We start from the raw sequence: 18078 nt of genomic DNA on the forward strand, positions 1-18078 counted from the left end.
TGTTTGGTGTTGGATTTCAACTACTTGGCTTCGGTTTTGTCAAGTATGATGAAAACCAGCTTAGAGCAGAAATTTTGAACGCCCACTGTTTTGAAGTTTGTCCAACAGAAATGCCTACATCAACACAGTCGAACGCCTTAGAGAGGTTGGCATAACAGCTTGACACCGTTTCCCCTGCGTCGACTGCATCGATGCAGTCATTGAGAAAATCAATCAGGGCCAATTTTGTTGATTTGTTTTTCCTGAAACCATACTGCCTGCCAATCAGGAGACAATTTTCCTCCAGATAGGCAGTCAGCTGATCATAATATGGAATAATATGGAAGCCTTTTTGATTTCAACAGGATGGTTCCACGGCTCTCATACCGCCCGTCGCTCTCGCCAACTTCTGCAAGAACGGTTTCCCGGCTCCCGGCTGCTTGATCTCGTTACGAGGGGGATATTTTATGGCCCCCTCGCTCCCCCGATCTAACCCCATGCGATTATTTTCTTTATGGTTACCTCAAATCCTGAGGTTTACAAAGTTCGACCAAGGACCTTGGAAGCCCTTAAGGAAGCAATTGTTGATGTTATCACTGGAATAAACGCCAGATATGCTGCGTAGAGTTTTTGAAAACTTCATTTGAAACGGCTGAATATGTGCATCGCTCGTCAAGGTCGTCACCTGGACGATATCATTTTTTGAAACTTAATAAAAAATAAATGGCATTGCATGTAGATTTCAGAAATAAAAAGCTTTTGTAATAATTTTGTATGGTTTTTATACAGTTAACAGATCAAATCAGGGAGTCCACTCTGCCCCACCCGGTATTTATATCATTTGTGTATGTTATGAAGAATATTTTCTTAGGGGTTTCTTGCATAATTGGAGTGATATTTATGTGAGAGTTTCTGTAATTAGATTAAACTGAGTATTAATAAAGAGTAGCAGCATAAATACATCCCAAAGTAAACTATATGACTAACTCCAGTGGTATATTTTGTATTGCATTTCTATTAGTTTCACCTTGCATCACTGTCGGGAATTTCCTTGAAAAATGCGGAATTGCTGACCACACAGACAGGAGCAGAATACCTTATCCTTGTTTGTCATTTAACATTGTCCCTGAACTTAATAATCCGATAATAATTGGCCTGAAGGTAGATCTTGGTTCCAGGATTTAAATGCTGACACGTCACAATTTTGTGTCATCTGTACATAATCAGGAGCATTTTATATTCATTGCAAAATATAAGTCTTTGCCGAGTTATCAGTGTCAGGGTGATATTATGGAAGATACCTAGTGAGCAACTCTGGACTTGGCAACAGATGATCGATCTTTTCAGTTTTAACCTATAAACTGTTATGAAGGAATCTCGTAATTATCAACCTAGGGATTCCCACCTCGATTTGACGCGTCAATATTGAAACGTGTCAGTCAGCGTATGAAGAACGTTATACTTAGTTGAAATCAAAGCACATATGAACTTTATGCTAGTTTTGAGTTAAACACACCTGCTTGCCAGTATAAAGGGTGTAAAAACCAATTTTCTGTCAAGACTTTACAATGTCTACAACACTTGGGAATTGTGAGGTAAGTAAGCTTTATTTTAAATATTTCTAGCCAACTGTAAATTATTTATCCCATATTTCTATCATTCCAAGGGTAAGTTGGAAGGTTTATTTGTTCATTTGATGCATGAGACTATTAAAAGGCCTAAAGTAGGCTAAGCTACACTATTGTCAAAAATTATAGTGACAAGGTTTAAAATTGCAAATTTTGGTTTATAAGAGGCACAAAAATGTAGTAGTAGGTTATATTGAAAATGTGATAAACTAATTCTACAATATATTTAGTATAATCAATCTGGCCAGCCTCGGCCTTTTTAGTACCTGTTGACATTTTTCATAGGATCTATTAATTTCCTCCAGATCTGAGTGATAATCATAATTTAACTTTTCTCTTGTTTCATGGCTTCGATTTTGTCAAGCACATGCCTATCCATAGTGTTCCATAAATTCTCTTGGCTTGAGACAAGGACGGGTCTAATCAGGAGAAGATCTCAACTTGATGGTTAAATCATGTCATGGTCAGAGAGGACTCGGGTAGGGTACAATAAGCGGACCCGGTTTTTTATATCGAACAATGTAAGTTAATCATCGATACCTAATATTTGCATCTCAAATCCTAGACTATCAATCGATATAAAAGTATCTATAATAGTCCTCAATAACAATCATGTTTTAAATTAAAATATGGATTTAATATTTACAGTGATGAAACAAATTATAAGCAAAATTAGGAAAACTGAAGATGACCATATTTGCTCCTCTCACAGTTACAGTTGTTTCTTTCCCACAAATTTCACATAATGGATTCTTTGGTACGAGTCCAACATGTTGAAGACACGTAAAACATGTCTTATCATCTTTCAAAGCAATGTCGTGTAGTTTTCTAAAATTGACTGCCATTTTTAATAATCAATTGTTACTTATATGTAAAATTGAAATATCACCTTACGTGTATTATTTGAAAGTGTTTACAGCTGTTGATATAGATTATTTTTGTTATTTGTTCAAAATAATTAATCAGTATCGATTGATTATATCAGTGGTTATGATTAAGTAATATCGGTACTTTGGGATTATACCGACCACACCCAGACATGAATCGTTATTTGACATTTTGCTTCTACTGATTACTAGATTAGCGTAGAACAATATTTCGTCAATATAAAACAGGAATTGTCTTATCGCAAACCCCTCCCCATCCTCAGACAGAGGTCAAAGTCGAGCGGTCTAGTAGATAACGTGATTGCAGAGTCTCGCCGCCTGTTCAGCTGGTTCGTCGCTTTGTTGTACTTCCGTGTTTTACCTCTACATTTCTCCAAACACACAAAAGTTCAACAAAAATAAACATTACTAAACTCTTTATTGAAAAAACACTTAAAACTTGTTTTTATTCTTGATCACACTCCGCCACCCAAAATGCGAGTGCCTCCGGTCATTAGCGTGGGCTTCGGCAGCACTGCCCCGCGCTGATGTCAACGAAAGAAAAACATCCCTCGAGATAGTACATATCAGTAAAATATCAAATTCTAGAGGGGCTGATCAGAAATATAAATTGAATTGTAATGGAAAGGCAATTATGTACCGTGCAAAAAACTTAAATAATCATGTGATGCCGCACGGCCGAAGGTGCTGCCGAAGCCTGCGCTGATGTCGACGAAAGAAAAACATCCCTCGAGATAGTACCTATCAGTAAAATATCAAATTCTAGAGGGGCTGATCAGAAATATAAATTGAATTGTAATGGAAAGGCAATTATGTACCGTGCAAATCATGTGATGCCGCGCGGGGCCGTAATCGGGATTCTCGAGAAAGATAAGATAACAGCGACAACGGTACCGATCACAATACCTGGAAACACTTGTAAGTTTGTAATTTTATAATTAAACAGTTGTTTTTTCGTTCTATCATGTTTGTTTCTATAAATTTATATTTTTGTGTTCTTCATACTGGTGTGGTCAGTATAATCCCAAAGTACCGTAATATCGTTTCCCGATTTCGATATATAAAACCGGGTCCGCTTATCGTACCCTACCTGAGGACTCTTGTCATGGGCCATTGTCCTATTGGAATATTAAGTTTTTGGTACTTTGGGATTATACCGACCACACCAGTATGAAGAACACAAAAATATAAATTTATAGAAACAAACATGATAGAATGAAAAAACAACTCTTTAATTACAAAATTACAACGATTATCAATTGTTAATGGGGTCAGATTCCGTTATATGCCCCCCAACGCTTAAACTTTTTTCAATGAACTTAGAACGTTATAAAACGATGTAGTTGAGTAACAGAACTAACATTCCATCAATCAACAAGCATTTCCAGGCATTGTGATCGGTATTGTTGTCGCTGTTATCTTATCTTTCTCGACAATCCCGATTAGGGCAGGCCGCGCGGCATCATATGATTTGTACGGTACATAATTGCCTTTCCATTACAATTCAATTTATATTTCTGATCAGCCCCTCTAGAATTTGATATTTTACTGATAGGTACTATCTCGAGGGATGTTTTTCTTTCGTTGACATCAGCGCGGGGCAGTGCTGCCGAAGCCCACGCTGATGGCCGGAGGCACTCGCATTTTGGGTGGCAGAGTGTGATCAAGAATAAAAACAAGTTTTGTGTGTTTTTTTCAATAAAGAGTTTAGTTTTAGTTTGTGTTTTTGTTGAATTTTTGTATTTTGGAGAAATAAAGAGGTAAAACACGGAAGTACAACAAAGTGACGCACCAGCTGAACGGGCGGCGAGACTGCAATCACGTTATCTACTAGACCATTCAAACTTTGACCTCTGTCTGAGGATGGGGTGGGGTTTGCGATAAGACAATTCCTGTTTTATATTGACGAAATATTGTTCTACGCTAATCTAGTAATCAGTAGAAGCAAAATGTCAAATAACGATTCATGTCTGGGTGTGGTCGGTATAATCCCAAAGTACCTCTTAAGCTACTTTTTTAATGGTTAAACATTTTTCAATTGTTAAAACTTTTAAATGAAATTAATTGTAATATTATAAGTTTTTGATGATCCTTACAAATAAATTATCTGATTAAAAAGAAAACAACAAATTTATTCAGTTGGCGGGAAAAACGGAACTTAGAAATTTAGGTACTGTCTCGAGGATGTTTTTCTTTTATTTTGCCAGAAGTAGAACAATGAAATATTACTCTGCACTATAAAAGTTGTTATACTTTTAATGTTCTATAACTTGTAAAGAAACCAACAAACTTGTTATTTGTCATTGTCAACCCTTGAAAACTTATAATATTTTGTTCAGGAGGATGGTAGCAAAGGTACACATACATAGGGGGATGGTCACAAAACTCTTTTACCACTTTGGCCGTTAAGTTCACAGTTACCACAATTTAGTAATAAACATGCAATTCACATTACAGCACAAAAGCTGTAAGCTTTCTAAATCATTAAATAGCTGTCCGTCCATCGACCTAGTTGGAAATACTTTACAACAAACAGAGAAATCTGTAAAATTAAATCTAAACAAAACCAGCATTGATAATGTATTATAAGTTCTTTGCAGCCATTATTTAGAAATGATTGGAGAGTTAACCAAGATTCAAGATGTCTTTATTAGTCATTAAGCAACATAATAAGTTACAATAGACTTCGTCAAACTATTGGGCAGTAATACTTAAAAAATTAACAATTTTAGAATTGGAGACTTATTTTAAAATTAACATGAATGTTGCAAAAGACATAAGAACTTACAAAACTAATAACTGGTATAAATAGAGAGTGGTTGTATAAAATTATTTAAGAAATAAGAAAGCATTGTAGGGTAAAATATATAAAAAACACAGACTGAACAAGAAACACAAATAACATATACAATTAAAACCCAATGAAAAATGTAACAATATAAATATTTAAATTATGTAAGTCAGGTGGTTAAAACATACAATCTCCAAACTATAAAACAAAAGTTAAAACTTAAAACTTGACTAGACAAAATTATAAACTTAAGGAACTAATATCACAGGCCAAATATTCATTCACAGAGTAAAATGCCTTTTCTTTAAGCCATTTGCTTACAACTCGTTTAAACCTATTTATATTTACAATCCATCCTCCTTTTGGTAATTTATTAAATAGTTTTCCAATAGCCTATTTCAATTCACTAGTTGTTAAAAAGCACATAGGCTACATCCAGCTCGGTATCTGGTGAAGCCACTTATATCATTATTTTTTCGTGACAGATCTGGTTAGTACCACTAACAAGAGAGTCAATGGAAAGTGTTGGATATTTTCTGATAGGAGCTCTGAAAATTGTGACTGTACAAAATTTACTTATATAAATGCACCATCTTGGAAATTGATCAAATATAATTCCATGATTGTTAGAGCGTGGATAGTAATGATTGACAGTTTTAAAAATCTGAAAGTCAATATGGTTTATACAGCTTACATAAAAATACCTCTTAAGGGTATAATAAGATAGGAGACTTATCTAGAAGAGGGAGGGAGGGGTGAGAGCTACCCTTTATCTGGGAAAATAATTATTGTTTCATATTCTTAACCATTTCAATACCGTCCCATTTAAACCTTGATCAAGATTAGGGTGGCTTATAATTTGTTTCTTTCTTAAGAAAAATCTATTGATTCTAAGAAGAACCAGTTGTGTTACTATTCAAATTAACTCTTGGCTTCTTGATTACTACTGGCCAGGATTACATCACACTATCCAACAAGCTTCGGTGAGGTTGTTTGCAAACTTTTAAATCTATAGCTCATTTCATCCTTGACATATCCTGTGGACAGATATCTAGGTATACATACAAATCATACAGAAAATAAATCTTTACATCCCCTGGCAGCAAAAGGCGAATTGTGTCCATCTCCTGAATGATAGGCTTCAATAATGCTCAGCCAAATTCCATGGTTCGACATGCACCATCATAGAACTCATCTTGTCTATGTATAAGTGAAGTGAAATTTTTCTATAGGCAAACCGTTTACAAAAAGACCCTAGGTGATTTGAGTTCACGCAGGGTGGGGTAAATACACCTCCGACGCTTTGATGCTTCCCTCTCTCAGTATCCCCACCACTGCTCGTCATTCGCTGTATTGGATCATCTGATTAACCCGGCTCGGTCAGTCTCGTTCACTGCTGTGATTCATTCAGTTGAACTGGTCAGTAAAGAGTTATTGAGGCTGCCCACTAGAGCGTATTATACCGGTCATCATGTTGACTGAACATCATGAACAAATGAACGACTGAATATAATAATCCGAGTGAACGAAAGGATCCGCTTGTACAAAGTGTTCGAATAGAGGAAGAAACAGCATAACGTACAGTGAATGGATATATATATATATATATATATATATATATATAAAACAATAAATGTATTGTTTCAGGAATCTAGGAAATGTAAATATATATCTATTAAAACTGATTAAGAACATGTAATTGTAAGTTACCAGATACATTACTAAATATTTTAAATGTTAATACTTAATTTATAATCAATGGACTTGGTTGATTGATTTATCATAAGTAAGGTTATTCGCTTGCAAATATTTAAAATAAATTACAGTTTAAATGAAAAACGGATTTAATAAAATTAAACGGCCACATTGCTTGTTTGAAAATAATTGATTTTTTATATATAACAATATATTTTATATCCAACCGATTAATTTCCCACCACTTTTCATAATACCCAGACTCCCTACTGTCCTCGTTGAGTTATACGATTACGGTTTTATTCTTAATCGGTTAGCAGTGAACGAAAGGAACCACTGAACAATTTTGGGAAACTAGAGTAACAACGAATGTCACTCTATAGTTTTAGTAAGTTCCATATGATGTTAAGCTATTTTTCATGGTTAGCGGTTTTAAAATGAACTTAATTATAATATTGTTAGTTTTAACGACCATTAAAAATAATTTATCTCATTTGAAAAAATATCAAATTTATTCAGTTGGCAGGTAAAAAGTGAACGAAACGTTTAAGGTGAACGGGGCTTTTGAAACACTTTGATCCGGATCACTCGTTCACTTGACTGACCCGTTCGAATTGAACGGGTCAAGACTGAACAACTCATCTCTATTGGCCACTGCCACTGCGTGGCTAACCTCACAACAAAATACAAGCTCTCTGGATACGTCTATGGCTACATGAATCTGTTCAATTAATATTTTACGCTTAGAATGTGACACTAGTATATGCTTACACACAAAAATATAATATAGTTATAGAGCAAATAAAGTAGCTGTAGTGTAAACAAAAATTTGCGAGCAAGACCTGATCCACACAGCTGATAAACAGACACAAGAAGGTACTGGTCTCACTCCCCACCACAACCCCCCGCCGAAGGGGGGGCCCTCCTGCGCGGTACTGCTCAGAAATTTGCTTCTGCGCAGGTTTCTTTGTGAGCAGTTTATCTATAGTCTTTAGTGATTTTTTAGCCTCTCTGCTAATGCAATCATATGATATCAGTGACATTAACTGACAAAGCTGCAATTCATTATTTTGAAACTCGCAGCCTATTGTACTTGCCTGCCAGAAGAAAATAAGGTTATACTGTATAATAAAATGTATGTGAGTGATGATGTCACATAACTTTTTTAAATATTGAAAGAAAATACTATTTTTTTGATAACTATTTGTGTGTTTAAATCTTTTTCCCTGTGATTTTTATTGTTATCTGCAGGTGATAGCTTATCTTAGTCTTCCAAGGGCAGTGCTATATAACCAGAATATCGTGTAACTGCTGTTTGAGGTTAATGCAAAATTCGAATATGGAGACCTAAAGGTCGAGAATATCTAATACAGTCAGGTAGCATTAAAGGCACTTGACACCTTTTCCTTTGATTCAAAGGCAGTTTTGGGAATGCAAGAATGTATTAATGGAACTGGCAAAGAGGAATAAAGTTGTCTTCGGATGGGTACTGATCATAAATGCTTCCTGGAAAATGAAACAGTAGATGCTCTTGCCAAGATTGGCTCTGAAAGCCTTTTGGTAGAGTCAGCGCTGGGCTGTGGAGTAGATTTCTCCAACAGTAAATGTTTGAGAAGAAAGAATCCAAGACTTAGGGAAAGGCCTCATGACGCAATAAAAAATATTTATCTCTCCATATGCAAAAGGATGGTCTATACTCCTGGATCTAAGCATGGAGGATTTACAATTAGTACTTGAGATGCTAAGAGAAATGGCCCTCTTAGGAAACATCTGATGAAGATGAGTCTAAGCCAGACTGATGAATACAGACCCTGCGAAGAGGCAGAAGAATCAGTGGAACGAACATGGGGATAAACTGTCCCGCTATTTGCAAAACCAGGAAAAGAATTATTAGAAGATTATCTCCATAGTCTAAAGGACATAAGAGAACAGGAGCCTTCAAATCTCTTAGGTTTCTGCAAAAGGTTATAAATAAGTATGGGATGTGGAAAGGTTCATTCATGACTTAAACTAAGGGTTTTCCCTCATTCAAAAAAAGAATTTTCAAAAATTATGTATGTGTTAGTGATCTTGGACAGCCGGGATAGTAGCAGAGGTTGATCACTGCAGTCATTGTGTTAAGTAAGGGAGTTTACTTGACAGTTGGTCCTGCAGTAAAACCAAACTACGTATAAGTTGGGCTGGCATAGGCACACAGATGTATAAGAAAACCCACCAGGGTTAGAATTCAATTTAAAAAAATGATCATGTTTAAGCTATTAGTAAGGGATGGATGATTATGATGTCATATTAACCTTTGTTTGCATCACAGGAATGTGGCTGTGCGTGCCGTCACTGCGGGGATTCTGCGAATCTCCATCTCCATGTGGAGATTGAAAACTTGAAACAACGGCTCTTAGAGCGAGAACATCATATCGTCAAGATGGAGACAAACTTTCTGAAGGAGGCTGATAAGTTTCCAAATGGAGAAATGGCGGCCCTCACCGATGAACTACTCACTTGGCAGGACAAATACTCGAGGTAGCAAATTAAAATATTTTTCGTGATTATGAGGTCTATAGTCTTGTGCTTATATTATCTCGGGCTTATGGATAGATTACAAAGTTTATTTTATAGATCTGTCCTCTTCAGCAGTTAACAAGTTATTTATGATTTTATTACTATAATTGTATTTTAACTAACCATTACAGTGGATTAGCAATCAGACAGAATTATTGTCAAATTTCTTTAGTTTGAAAACAAAAACTGTGGTCATAAGGCTGACATTACACTATTGCAGTTCTATAACACAATCTATAATAATATGTCATTGATAGAAAATATCACTATGTAATGTAATAATTTTATAGTAGTTGAAATGTGATGTCCCTCGCACAAACTACTGTATAAGCAGAGTAATGCTTAAAAAAAGATCAGCCTCTCCTTAAAAAAAATCATTTATTCTCCTATAGACAGACCTGTTGTAGTTTTTTTGATTACAACTGTCTGAAATTACATAATCAGGCATTTAATAATGTAAATATGGGCATGGCAATCAAGAGATTAATTTTGAACATTTGGAATTAAAGAAAATAACCAATAGTACACTTCCCAAGAGTGCTCTCAGGATAAAAAGGAGGGCATCATTTGACTTTTTGAAGTGATTTGAGTACGAGGTCTATCTGCATATTGATAATGTTTGGGTCAATTATTCGGCTTTATATTACTTACTCGCTTTGTAGAGACTTTGTCTACGATTTCTTCTCTATTCTCGGTTAACTTAGTAGATATAGGTGTAATTCCATTCATTTTTTATCGGAAACAGAGCTCCAGAACAAGCTTATTTGTCTATTAGCTTTTTAAGCGAGGGTGAATGGATTACACATTATGGATTGTTATTTTTTGTTGAGATAATTGCACTGTGCTTATATTCACATATACCGGGTGTCTTAAAAGTCCCAACCCCCCATTAACTTTATTATGAACCACAGAGATTAAGTGATTTACTTTGGAGGATGTTTATATTACAAACAGGAGTTTTTTTAATGTATTGAAAATGGTTGTAGTTAGTGGGTAAGTCAAAATTTGTAAATAGGAACTCATAGGAACAGCCAGTGACATATCATTTTAAGGGTACTATAAGAAGAACTATGACAAAAATTTTATTTTACTCTATCAAAATTTATGGTTAATTAAAGTTTTAATTTTTCTATGAAACCCCATTACTTTTTAATAATTTTTGTAATGAAATAAAATTGTAACATTTTTGAAATCTCACTTTATTTTCAAGTTGATGAGATGCTTGAAATAGCGTCCATGTATTTCTTGACAAAAAAAGCCTGGATTCCAAACTGCGTCTCACATTTTGTAAGATTTCAGGTATGATGAGATGGTAGGTGTCTTAGATTCTTATCCTTAATTCATCGAGGTTTGCGGCCTTTGTGTCATAAACTTAACTGTTGAGAAATTCCCAAAAGAAAAAAATCTAGAGGTGAAAGTTCAGGTAACATAGTGCTGCTGGCCACTTTACCATAGCACCACATCGCGACCTATCCATCTTTCCAGAAACATTTGATCTAAGAATGTTCGGATTAACACATTGTAATGTGGTGGAGGACTGTCCTGTTGAAATACAGGCTTGTAAGCACCTTGTTCGAAATTTATCACTGGAACAATGCCGTTTCGTAACATGTCTATGTATTTGTAACCATTTATGTTGTTATAAATAAAGAATGGCCAAACTTGATGAAATAAGGATAAGGATCGAAGACACTGCCATCTCATCACACCTGAAATCTTGTAAAATGAGAGATGTGATTTCGAATCCACGCTTTATTTATGTTAAGGAAGTACATGGTAGCCTTACCTCCAAACTACCCCATTTTAGAAGGGGGAATAAACAATTTTTACATATAAAAAACTCCTCAGTTGGTCATATAAACATAGCCTAAAGTCACTTCCTCTCTGTTCATAAGAAAGTCAATAGGGTTGTGGGAGGGAGAGGGGACTTTTAAGGCACTTGGTATAAAATAACCTACTTTTTAGTTATTGTTGTTCAAAGTCAAGTATTTTTCATTTGATTTAAATACAGGATTTGATGTTTATAATAGAGAATAGTTTTATTTTGATACCTCACTCAGCTATTTGTTCACGATTAGAAGGTAAAATTTGTTTGGGGAATTATTGGCTGTGAGATTTACATATTTAGTTTTTATTTTTAAACGACTTTTTGCATTCAAAAACAGAATTTTCAATTTGATAATACGCCTAAGAAGATTACACCAAGATGTCTGAGATATATTTGGCAATTGAGGTAATAATATTATAAGCCTCATAACAGGCTGATACTGTAATCTTTGGCAGTGAACATGTTAAATCAGTTGTACTGGAACAGCATATGTACTGCCAGAATGATGTTATGTTATTGCAATGTAGACTAAACGGTGCACATGTCAACCATATGCTAGTAATTGCTCAGTTGACATTGCTAAAGTGGTGCCTTGACCTTCTTATGATCTTCATCATCAAGTGTACTTGTACTAAAATTTTTGTTCATCAGTAATCTAAGCCTATAATTATTTTTATTTTGAACTCATGATTTGTGTGTTTCTTTTTAAAATTTAAATTAGACAAGTGTTTTATTCCTTTAGTCAAGTTAATTTTGTCAGTGAAATTGGGTGGTAGAGAGGACTTAATGTTTTCTCAATAAAGGTCTTTTTCATTTAATTTAATAGAATTAGTCCTTTTAAAATGTGATGCTTATTCGAAAATAATTTGTTAAACATATAACTCACGTAAGCATGATTGAAATGTAATCTAACATTTCTATCTTTTTGAAATGTTTTAAGTCCAATATTATTCTTCGGTGATAACTAATTAGGCTTAGTCAACAATTTCTCCAAATTCTAGAGTTGTTCAAAAAGAAAACATCTATTTCATGTAATGTGTTAAGTAATGGGAGAATTGAGTGGTTGCTGAATTAACACACCCTTATCAAGTTAGTATACTTGGAGCTGCATTTGTGGAAAGAGTACACTGTGTGTTATTTGCTTACAGGTAGCCTTTTTCCTTTTTCCTCAAAAATCTATTGTCAGGTTCTTCCTTGGACCAAAAGGAGCATATGTACCAAATTTCAAGTCTCTAGGATCTTTTTATCAAGAGTTATCTAACAAACGGGCGAACTGCCCTTTGATATTTTGACCTGAAAATCAATAGGGTTCTTTTTTGGACCAAAAGTGATGTATTTATCATGTGTCAAGTCATTAGTACCTTTTATCAAGAATAAAATTATCACACAGACAGTGTCCCCTTTGACCTCAAAATATATAGGGTTCTTCCTTGGACTAAGTTTTAAGTCTCCAGAACCTTTCTATGAAGAGTAATAGCACAGACTAACAGACAGAGCATGAACTGCTCTCTAACTTTTTGACCCTGAAATCAATAGAATTCTTCCTTGGACAAAAAGGGACCAATGTACCAAGTGTCCACTCTTCTAAGTTAAAAGTAAAGTTAGTACATATCTTCGGAAATGTATTTAATGGTGAATGGCATAATGGTGGTAGAATAAAGTGAGTGGTTTTAATGTTTGACATCCATTGTGTTTTCTAAAGCTTATAGTTTTTCAACGTGTAATGTATTTTTTTAAGAATTAATATGACCAAAATATGGATAAAAAACAAAATATTTAATGTATTTTAGTGAAATGTGGAGTTGTCAACAAATTGAATAGATACATGAAACTGACTGTGTAATATCTTAATTAAATGAGCACATGACATCAGCCTGCGATGATGCCATTGTCTCCCTAATTACAAAGATTAGTTTCGATAGCACAGATAGTGTAGGAGCCGCGTTATTACTTTCAGTTGATCAATAACGGCTTATTTGATAAATTGTGAAAGCTTGTAAACAATCTGCCATAGTACAGTAACTACTTTCTGCTTGCAATAATTCATAAAACTAGGTTATCGTATTGAAATAATGCTATGTTATTTTCACTAGGTTTCATACAACTATACATAGTAAACTTAAATTACATATGTGTTATAACTGAAAAAGTATTATTATTCTTCATCAAAGAACATTTCATTTTATTTTATTTCTTTGGATTCAGAACTTAAGAAAATAAAAATAATATGGAAATTACTACATGTGCAATATTTTTGTCATAAATTTCTGTTTTAAAATTGAAGTATACATAGTTGGCAAAACCATAATTAACTTCATATTTTGGGTTTAAATTTAGCAGTAAGCTTATTGTATCTTTATGAATTGGCTATACAAAATATCAACATAGTTGCATGTTTTGGTATACAATATTTTACTTGTTTGAAATAAAAAAGAAATATATATATATATATATATATATATATATATATATATATTCGGTTGAACCTTTTGGTGTTGTTTCATGGTTAATATGCAGTTTGAAATAGATGGCATATCAGTTCACCATTAAAGGAAGAATTCTTATTAATTTTCAATAAATTTGTAAAAGTAGTTTTTTTACATAGTTACATTAAAATTATAGTTTGTACATAATTAAAAGATTATTTGTAAGGGCAAACATTTGTGTTAATAGTTGCGTACAATTTATTTTTTAATTATCAATATCACAGCGATGTACTCTTACATAAAGTTGAATGTTTTGTAAAAACCCATGATATACCAGTTAAATAAATAAATGAAACCGGAGATTTAACACTGTACATCAATGAACATAACCAATTATGTTGTGGGTTAAATTCTAATACTACAAATCTACAAAATTCCACCTTTTCATGAGACAAATCTAAACAACTTAAATTGATCTGTTTATAATTTTTGTCTTAGTAGTTGTTATAAAAAATACAGTATATATTTCTATATTTAATAAATCAGTATTAATTCTAAAAGACCACAAAGAATTTAACATTTATAAAGTGATAAATTTGTGGAGTCAGGAAAACATTATCTAAAAAACTAAGTAATATACACAAGTTAAATCATATTATTAGAATTTTTAGTGCAGAAATTATTTGAGGGAAATGTTAAATAATTTGAACAAGTTACAATGTATCTAAAGAAGTATTATAACTATCAATATACATGACTTTGGTTCCATTTTGACATTCATTTAAGTATCTAGAATGTAACAATGATAAAAAAATGGTCACATGATACTTGTCTTACTTTCCCCCATGTTTGTTAATTTTTATTAGCTCATGTTATGTTTACCCAACTTTGAGATGTATGTTGAAAGGCATTTCAACATTTGATACATTGAATATATTCACAGTTTACACTCAGTATACAGTTTAGATTTAATGGTTATGTTTACTCACTGAAATGTTATCCTTGACTTCTCCACCATGACCTTAACTGATGTTGTGCTCATCTGACCTTGGACTGCTCAGATTGCTCTTGGCTGGAACCTTCATTTTGATAGGAAAACGGACTAAACTAAACAAGAAACTGAGTTTCATATACATGTTTGTGTTTTGTTAAACTTGTGTACTAATGTTCCCTTCAAACAACATTACTAAAAACAGAGTTTTGTGAGTTATTTGACAGAACCTACAAGGAAATTAATATAAGTAAATCAATTAGACAGACACCAAAACAACAGCAGACATAACTAATAATAAGAAAGTCGGCCCAGTCAGCTGGTCATAGTCAAAACAGTTGCTTGCACAAGACGTTTCTTCTAACCATACAAAGAAGATTAAAGTTTGATTTATTAAGTAATAATATAAATCAAATGATAGCTCGATTATTCTGCCATCGATTGATATTATGTTTTAAACCGAAACATAAAAAATACGCAAATAATAACAGATTTCCGAAACGTCTGCTTACTGCCATATATATATATTACTGCTCAGTGCTAGTAAGCGAGCAGCCTAATGTGGCAGTTACCAGTTAGAAGGTTAAGAAACATCCCTTACACGAACATGGTAATCATGGTAAACCAACCCTATACCAAATGTTTTGTGAAGATCTGTTGTATGTTATTTTATTTTGTATCTATTGGGTGAACGTTGTGTAGATTGTTTTATCATCTTCACTGCAGCTCTATGTAAATTATGTCTTTAGTTGTCTTAAGAAGCTAGTTTCCTTAATACTCTTGGTTTTGTTAAGAGAATGGTTTTATTGTGTTTGATTCTTAAGGTTGAAGCAATTAAAAAAAATGTATCCAGCATAAATTTATTGTGGAATTGTATAACTTGAGTATTTTTATTGTAAGTGTATTATATTAATATAGGCCATCGTGGGTTTGAAATTTCTCTAAATTTTTTACTTTAAAATTAGTTGTTTTGTAAACATGTGTTGAATATACAATCATTATTCCAATTTCAGAGAAATGTGATATACAAATTACACTATTTTCATTATTCAAGTAATGCAAGAAAGAATATAAATACCAAATAATATAATAAGATAATTCTAATAGCAAATTTTTATAACATTCAGATTTTATTAAGCTTATTAATTAAAGTTTCCATATACCTCTATTCTAAAAAATGTGTTATTGACTTAATGTTAAATAGTCTTTTTAATTTGAAGGTTGTTGTAACAGTAGCTGATTACTAATTTTATAGTGTATAAATACAAATTTGGATATTTATCCAAGAAATGGACAAGTAAATCTACTCATGATAATTTTATATTGCTTAAACTTTTTATTCTTTTATTATCTTTGTTTTGTACACAACAATATTTACTATACTTTGACCTTTCATTATGTAATAACAAATTTTAACAATCAGTATTATGTATAAGTATTGTCATGCTACGTTTTATAGTGTACCGTTATTGAGAATGTTGAAAAAAGCAGTCATAGAATGTAATTTTTAGGTTTTGATTGACATTCTATGAATCATTTAAGTTTACTTATACAAGATGGAGTCATATACTTCTAGAATTGTTACTTAAATTCTACTAGAGGTTCGTTAAGGAAGAAAATTCTTACTTATTTGGCAACACTCCTGTTGAAAGCATCAGAATAGACTTTTTAATTGCAAAAAACAAGCAGCTTTTATGGTAATAATGGAATGTCAGATAAAAAGAATTGAGTGCATTGCCAGCAGTGCTTAGTGAACTTTTGCTCTTAGTGAACTGCTTGATTATATGCAATGATTCCAGACTGGAACTTTTTGACTCTACTTAATTTAAAACAAAAAGTGATAATCTTTCCATGGAATCAGTGGGCATTTCTCATGAGACGGGTCTACTGTACAGGTTGTATGAGGCACACAAGCGAGTGCAAAAGGTGAATCAAAATCTGGAGGACAAGCTGCTTCGTATAGTGGACAAGTGTGAAACAGAGAAGAACAGTCTGACAGGCGAGGTGGCGTCCCTCACCAGGCGACTTGTGGATGAGAAGTTCAACATTTCCAGGCTACAAGAGGAGAACGTGAGTTTCAAGTTAAACAAATGGGTTGCTGTATTATAAAGTATTAATAAATAACTCTTTGGGATTAGTGCAGATCAAAGTGTCATAGTATTTCATTTCCAAGTACTTGTGACGGTAAAACACAATAATTTGCATTATTTCACTAAAAGGACATATCTAATTTTGTTTTGTTCTCTCAGGACAAAAAGCTTATAAATTGCAATTAGTCCTATAACTGGGTGGCCACCCAAATGGGAATAAGCCGGGAATTTTTCTTGAGAACTGGAAAAATGTTTAAAAATGCTTTTTCCGTCTTCAAGAACTTATAAAATCAAGACATAATTTGAGAGTTCTTGATACAAGAACTGATTAATCTCGAAACATCGTATTTTACGCGACGTGGTTCGTGAAATTGTGAATGAAGATCGACATATTATGTTCATGAGCTACTTCTAACGCTAGTTGATCTAAGGTTACCTCAACAAGTGTAGTGAGTTTATCTTGGTTAGTTCTACTCTTGTGCCGCGGGCAAGTCTCACCCCAAAATATGTAAAATGCATTGGACAATTAAAATCCGTCGACTGACCGTTTCGGACTTTGGCACTAAATGAGTGGTACACTTAAAGCGGTAGTAGAGCGGTAGTAACCCCATTACAAATGGGTTTTTTGTACTTAAATATTATTCAGTCGTCGAAGTGGTGTCTCCGGATTAAGTTGTCCAACTCTTATTCTTGAGTGAAAATAGTGTTTTGAAAAGACGTGCGTTAGATAGGCACAGGGCTAAAATGTACAGTGTTATAAACAGGCTTAAGAGTTCAGTTCATGGAATAATATAATGTTTGACAGTTTGATAAGAGGTGCAGCCCAGTTTTTTGAGTACACCAGAATGTCAGTGTGATTTTTACTAATCTTGATAAAGATGACTTTTGGAGAAGAAAGTAGTGGGTTAGTTACAACAAATAAAGTTAAGAAGGGGGCGTTTGCGTCCTGTTGTACAGTAATGACAGAATGAGCTGAGGGATGAGCGGCAGGAGAAACGTTTAATGGCTAGAATTGGCGACGGATAATAAGCGCCACAGTTTGGTACTGCCCTGCCGCTCGTGTCTGCCATGGCTAGTGTTGAGTGTTCCCTATATGTAATTAAACTTTAAATCGCCGCTCGATGCAGCGCTCAAAACTTAGCCCTTGTTCATGGCCGAGGCCTCTGTTGGTCTATGAACGATTGCTCCTCACCCACGTTCCGAT

The 18078-nt window shown here is 33.8% G+C and overlaps 1 protein-coding gene across 1 annotated transcript in view; it reads left to right on the plus strand.

The window, feature by feature from the left end:
- The first annotated feature begins 1529 nt into the window (after nt 1–1529).
- The window catches only part of LOC124372023 (tight junction-associated protein 1-like), a 40230-nt gene continuing 23681 nt past the window's right edge, over nt 1530–18078 (plus strand). Inside the window, 3 exon segments of the mRNA XM_046830397.1 lie at nt 1530–1574; nt 9292–9500; nt 16680–16854. Coding sequence (XP_046686353.1) covers nt 1548–1574; nt 9292–9500; nt 16680–16854 — 411 coding nt within the window. The 5' untranslated portion in view covers nt 1530–1547.

This window comes from Homalodisca vitripennis, unplaced genomic scaffold, assembly GCF_021130785.1.
Source record: "Homalodisca vitripennis isolate AUS2020 unplaced genomic scaffold, UT_GWSS_2.1 ScUCBcl_2406;HRSCAF=7139, whole genome shotgun sequence".
NCBI classification, from domain to species: domain Eukaryota; kingdom Metazoa; phylum Arthropoda; class Insecta; order Hemiptera; family Cicadellidae; genus Homalodisca; species Homalodisca vitripennis.